This window comes from Rattus norvegicus, chromosome 8 (assembly GCF_036323735.1).
Source record: "Rattus norvegicus strain BN/NHsdMcwi chromosome 8, GRCr8, whole genome shotgun sequence".
NCBI classification, from domain to species: domain Eukaryota; kingdom Metazoa; phylum Chordata; class Mammalia; order Rodentia; family Muridae; genus Rattus; species Rattus norvegicus.
In genome coordinates this window covers 45386001-45392070 of record NC_086026.1, presented here as the reverse complement: position 1 = coordinate 45392070, position 6070 = coordinate 45386001, and the positions used below count along the sequence as shown (strand labels likewise).

Sequence of the window (6070 nt, the reverse complement as noted above, 5' to 3'; positions counted from 1 at the left end):
CTATGAATAAAAATCAAGAAAACAGGCATAATTTACAAATGCCTAAGGCACTCTCAGAACTCCAGAAAAGTCTGTGGGTGGATGCTATCCAGGACATCTCAAAAGAAACTGCCCCAAATTTAATATGAAGGACCCTGAATAGAACAATGAATGAAACCCAAAGAACAGTAGTTTTTCACTGTTACATATTATTTCAGTGACATTCTTGTTTAACAAAGGAATTCAGTAAGAATCATCAAATACACATAATCAAATAACCTAAGTTAGCTTTCCAATGGGTGTTAAATTAATCAAACAGTTGGTAATAAGCGTTTCTGAACCAAATTTTCTAAGTAACAATGTCTCCAAATGAACATCTTTGGAGCCAAGGCCTCATGAACTCTGTCACAATCTCCCCCAACTCAGTGTGATTACCCTTACTTAAACAACTGTTCTTACTAAATTTTATGGTTGTTAGCTAATGTGACATTGTCAGTTAGTCCTTAGCAGTTTTCCACTCCCCAGAAAAAGTACTCTTCACTATCAGAAATGAACACTTGTGAACACAATGTAAAGTTTTCAATGAAAACTGGGAGAAACTTTGAGCAGACACTAGAAAGAGGACAGAACTTAACTAAAGTACAGCACCTAGTCGGCAAAGGCAGATACGAACGCCTAGACAAATCATTAGAAACCGTAAACTGATATGCAGGCTGATGGTAAAATTAAGCCTCCGCATTTAAACATGCAGAAGCGTAAGGACGGCCAGATGCACACTTGGCTGTACTTGTCCGCATCCGGCATCTTGAAGCAGAAAAAATAAATAAATAAATAAATAAATAAATAAATAAATAAATAAATAAAACAAACTGGGTGTCAAGAAAGGGCTTCCTCAGAAATAGAAGCCTCCTGACTCTCAAGGCAACCTAACTCTGAAAAGATATCCAGTCCACATTCCAAAAGAACCCTCAAGCAGACTAACGTTCAAGGTGTCCTCTACTGTCTTCTACCTCCACGATAACAACACACGACCTTTCTGTCATTAAGCCTTTACAACTCTCCAAAAGCACCTCAAATCTTGCTAGTCCTTTTACCACCTCAACTGACAAGCAATGCGACTGGCACAAAAGGCCAGCCGTCCCAATGCTCTTGTCTTAAAAACTCCAGCACTTAAAAGAAAAATCTTACACTGGGCGCTCATCCGGCCCTCTGCTGCCCTTCCTCAATTTCATCCCAGCTGGAAAGCTTCAGCCTGGGAGCCCCTCTATCTGGGAACAAAGCAGTGCGGGCGATAGCACCCGCGACAGTGCGGCCCCGCGCACAAAAAGAGAAACTACCAACTTCAGAGCGCAGGGACATCCTCAATTGGCAAGAAAGAGGGGCGGCGGCAGACACGCCCAACTTCAAACTCAGGAAACCTACGGGCTGGCGGCCATCTGGAAAGAAGCGCCCCTTCCCAGGGAGAGAAGAAAGAGGCGGAGCAGACACAAGGGGTACCCGGGGCCCGGGAGGGGAGCCCCGTGCTCGGCCCGGCCCCCGCCCCCAGGCCCGCTTCCCCGCCTTCTCTGCCTCTGGTTCGCTGCCCCGGGCAGAGCGGCCGGTTACCTTGATGCGCTCCCGGCATTGGGACGGGGTCCGCTCGTAGCCCAGCTCGGCCAGGGCCCGGGACACGCGCTCGTACATGGCCGGCCCAGGGGCCTTGCTGCCGAATACCGTGCCGGCTCCCTCCAGCTGCTGGTACCGCGCCTCCACCAGCCGCTCGTTGCCCCACACAGCGATGAGCGCGTTCGTCTCTGCCGGCGTCCACGACATGCCCCGGCAGGCGGCGGCAGCGGCCGCCGCAGCCCCGCCACTGCCGCCGCCGGGCGAGAAGGAGACCGAGGACGAGGCAGCGCTGCGGCCCCCCAGCCCCAGCCCAAGACCCCCGGACGCCGCGGCCCCCGAGCCCGCCGCGCTGCCCGGCCCGAGAGGTGAGGCTCCCCGAGGCGTGGAAGGGTCGGACAGTGATGGGTTCCCGTCGCTCAGATCGCCAGGAGAAGCCGGGGAAAGCACCTCCATCTTCGGAATTTTTAGCGGCGAGTTGGCGGGCAGCTCCGAGCCACAGGGCGCAGCCATCTTCCAAGCCGCCGCCGCTGCACCGCCCGGAAGTGACGCACCCCCGCATCCGGCCACCACGGTCTCCGGGGCTACCCTAGGGCCTGGCTCGGGGCTGAGTGGCTCGCAGCAAGCTGAGGGCTCGGTGGATGTGTCTGGCTGGCTCAAGCGGCCCGCAAATTTTTGCCTTTCCCCTCCAGCATGTTGGCTCTGGCCGCTCCCCTCCGGAGGCGAGGAGCTGGGACCCGGCGCACCGGAGCTCCGAGCTGAGAAGGGTGGGGGCATGAGGGCGCGGGAGTGAGGGACTGATTGGAGCCTTCCCACTTCCTCTCCAATCTCAGCAGGGGCGAGGCCGGCGAGGGGATCGAATTTTGGACGAATTAGCAATTTCTGTTTTCCTGTCTCCTCCCCTGAGCCTATCCTCCTTCTAAGCCCGCCTTTAGGTACGGAGACCAGTGTCCAGGTTGGAGACTAGGAAACCCTGCAAAGGGTATGTGGAGGACAGAAAGGCGCGAAATCTGCAGACAGTAGTTCTGGACAAGGCTTTCAAGAACAAATATGAGCTAGAGTTTGCACGCTTTAGCTTTTCAAGAAATTCATCCATTATAGCAACTCTGATTGCACTCACGCGTTCTGCTAGGCAAACACCCTGTCACTGAGCCACACCCACAAGCCCTCTGTTTCTTGCTTGGTTTGTTTTCCTGTTATTCCGAGTGGGTGTTGCTAACGACAGAGTAAATAGATGTCTTTCTTGCTTTTATACAGTTTTATAATGGAGCATGAAAGGGCCGCAGAGTCCAGCAGAATACTCCAGTATCTCAATCCGCTGCGATTTGGAAGTGGTTTAAAATCTTCCAGTCAAGTGCAAAGAAATGAAGCCGCTCTTGTGACCTAGTAATAAATTAGCACTCCTCGGTCACTCCTGAATAATTCCATAAAGTCTCGAACACTGAAATGGCATATAGCTATAAGATATATCCTTGTTTGTATAGGTTTTATTTTGTTTTTTTTTTTTTTTTTTTTTTTGACACAAGGTTTCTCTGTATAGCCCTGGCTGTCCTGGAACTAGATCTATAGACCAGGCTGGCCTCAAACTCCCGCCTGCCTCTGCCTCTGGAATGTTGGGATTAAAGACCAGTGCTGCCACCATCACCTGGTCAATTTCCATATTCTTTAAAGCTGTAAATCCTACCTGTTTACCTTGGTTCATTAACTTTACAACCTCAATAGAAGCCGGAGAGATGGATGGCTCAACAGGTACAGGCGTTTGCTGCCAAGCCTGATGACCAAAGAGAGCCAACTCCCATTACTTGTTCTTTGACCTTCGCACATGTGGTGCTTTGACCTTGACCCATGTCCCCACGTTTACACACACACAAAATTAAACTTCATTTTAAAATGTGTTCATTTAGTTTTATGTGTATAAACGTTTGCCTGTGTGTGTGTGTGTGTGTGTGTGTGTGTGTGTGTGTGTAGGGGCCTGCCTGGTGCTGGTAAAAGTCAGCAAAGGGCATCAGATAGATCCCTTGGAACTGGATTACAAGACTTGCAAGCCATCTACCGGTTCTGGGTCTCTTGGGCAACCTCTCCAGCCCCTACACAAGATAATTAAAAAACAACAACAATGGGGCTGGGGATTTAGCTCAGTGGTAGAGCGCTTACCTAGGAAGCACAAGGCCCTGGGTTCGGTCCCCAGCTCCGAAAAAAAGAACCAAAAAAAAAAAAAAAAACCAACAACAACAACAACAACAACAAAAAGATGTTTAAGGATTTTGTTTGTTTGTTTGTTTGTTTGTTTTTAGAGCAATCTTGTAACTGAGGCAGGTGACCAGTGAATGATATTATGAATAAATTATGCAGTTTCTCTCTCTCTCTGTCGGTGTTTTTAACTAACAAATGTATGTTGAGGTTTTAAAAGGAAAAGAAAAGGATAAAGTCAGCCAGTTACAAAACGGATGTGGTTGTTGAAAAGCCAAAGGATTATGCTTTAAGTAATACAATTAGAACTATCGTCATCTGTTGTAGTAAAAATGCCATCATAGCAGTCTCTAATCCCAGTGCTCAGGAGGCAAAAGCAGATGAAATTCTGTGAGTTCAAAACCAGCCTGGTCTTACATAGTTCCAGGCCAGAGCTACAAAATGAGAACCACTGTATTTTGTTAAGTTTGCTGTATAAAGAAGTCTAAGAACCGTTACAGAATGGGCAAGTTCCACTATAGCCAAAGATGACCTTGAATTCCTGATCTGCCTGGCCCCGCCTTTCCTGTACTAGTGGTTCCCTTTCATCTAAAAGCAAGACAACCATCTTGGATAAGGCTAAGGATTCTGAAGTCTGAATGCCGGGCTTCAAATTCCACTTCTGTGACCTGCAACAATTTCTTCATCTAAGAAGTGAGGCAGGGGGTTGGGGATTTAGCTCAGTGGTAGAGCGCTTGCCTAGGAAGCGCAAGGCCCTGGGTTCGGTCCCCAGCTCCGAAAAAAAAAAAAAACCAAAAAAAAAAGAACCAAAAAAAAGAAGTGAGGCAGATCTCACAGCATTATTTAAGAATTAAATGAGTAAATGTAGGAAGAACCTTAAAATAGTGATCAGATCACAGAAAACATTGTGTGAGACCCAGGTTTTTGTTTTTAATACAAAGTACTGAGCATACATGAAAGGAGAGATGGCTCAGCACTGACTGCCCTTCCAGAGGTCCTGAGTTCAAATCCCAGCAACCATATGGTGGCTCACAACCATCTGTAAATATTTTTTTAAAAAAAGGAAGAGTCGCCCGGCCCGCAGCAGCTCTCGGCTCCCAGACCCGGTGAGAGAGAGACCCAACCGCCTGGTCAGGTGGGCACTCCTGAGGCTGCAGAGCGGAAGAGACCACCAACACTGCTCACCCCTGCCCACATCCCTGGCCCAAGAGGAAACTGTATAAGGCCTCTGGGCTCCCGTGGGGGAGGGCCCAGGAGCAGCAGGACACCTGCCTGAGACACCGCCGGAACCTGAAAGAAACAGACCGGATAAACAGTTCTCTGCACCCAAATCCCGTGGGAGGGAGAGCTAAACCTTCAGAGAGGCAGACAAGCCTGGGAAACCAGAAGAGACTGCTCCCTGCACACACATCTCGGACGCCAGAGGAAAAAGCCAAAGACCATCTGGAACCCTGGTGCACTGAAGCTCCCGGAAGGGGCAGCACAGGTCTTCCTGGTTGCTGCCGCTGCAGAGAGCCCCTGGGCAGCACCCCACGAGCGAACTTGAGCCTCGGGACCACAGGTAAGACCAAATTTTCTGCTGCAAGAAAGCTGCCTGGTGAACTCAAGACACAGGCCCACAGGAACAGCTGAAGACCTGTAGAGAGGAAAAACTACACGCCCGAAAGCAGATCACTCTGTCCCCATAACTGACTGAAAGAGAGGAAAACAGGTCTACAGCACTCCTGACACACAGGCTTATAGGACAGTCTAGCCACTGTCAGAAATAGCAGAAGAAAGTAACACTAGAGATAATCTGATGGCGAGAGGCAAGCGCAGGAACCCAAGCAACAGAAACCAAGACTACATGCCATCATCGGAGCCCAATTCTCCCACCAAAACAAACATGGAATATCCAAACACACCAGAAAAGCAAGATCTAGTTTCAAAATCATATTTGATCATGATGCTGGAGGACTTCAAGAAAGACATGAACACACTTAAGGAAACACAGGAAAACATTAATAAATAAGTAGAAGCCTACAGAGAGGAATCGCAAAAATCCCTGAAAGAATTCCAGGAAAACACAATCAAACAGTTGAAGGAATTAAAAATGGAAATAGAAGCAATCAAGAAAGAACACATGGAAACAACCCTGGATATAGAAAACCAAAAGAAGAGACAAGGAGCTGTAGATACAAGCTTCACCAACAGAATACAAGAGATGGAAGAGAGAATCTCAGGAGCAGAAGATTCCATAGAAATCATTGACTCAACTGTCAAAGATAATGTAAAGCAGAAAAAGCTACTGGTCCAAAAC

General features: G+C 48.5%; 1 protein-coding gene across 5 annotated transcripts in view; it reads right to left on the bottom strand.

The window, feature by feature from the left end:
• Nucleotides 1-2456, bottom strand: part of Msantd2 (Myb/SANT DNA binding domain containing 2) — a 33838-nt gene extending 31382 nt beyond the window's left edge. Inside the window, exon 1 of one of the 5 annotated variants that reach the window (XR_001839312.3) lies at nt 1585-2453. Coding sequence is in view for 4 of the 5 variants with exons in the window: in XM_063265963.1 (XP_063122033.1) it covers nt 1585-2358 (774 nt within the window). In the remaining variant the exon portion in view is untranslated. Of the gene's footprint in view, nt 1-1584 lie in introns of all 5 variants that reach the window. The other 4 variants (XM_063265963.1, XM_056984517.2, XM_056984514.2 and 1 more) reach the window with 4 other exon arrangements.
• Between the last annotated feature and the right edge of the window lie 3614 nt (nt 2457-6070).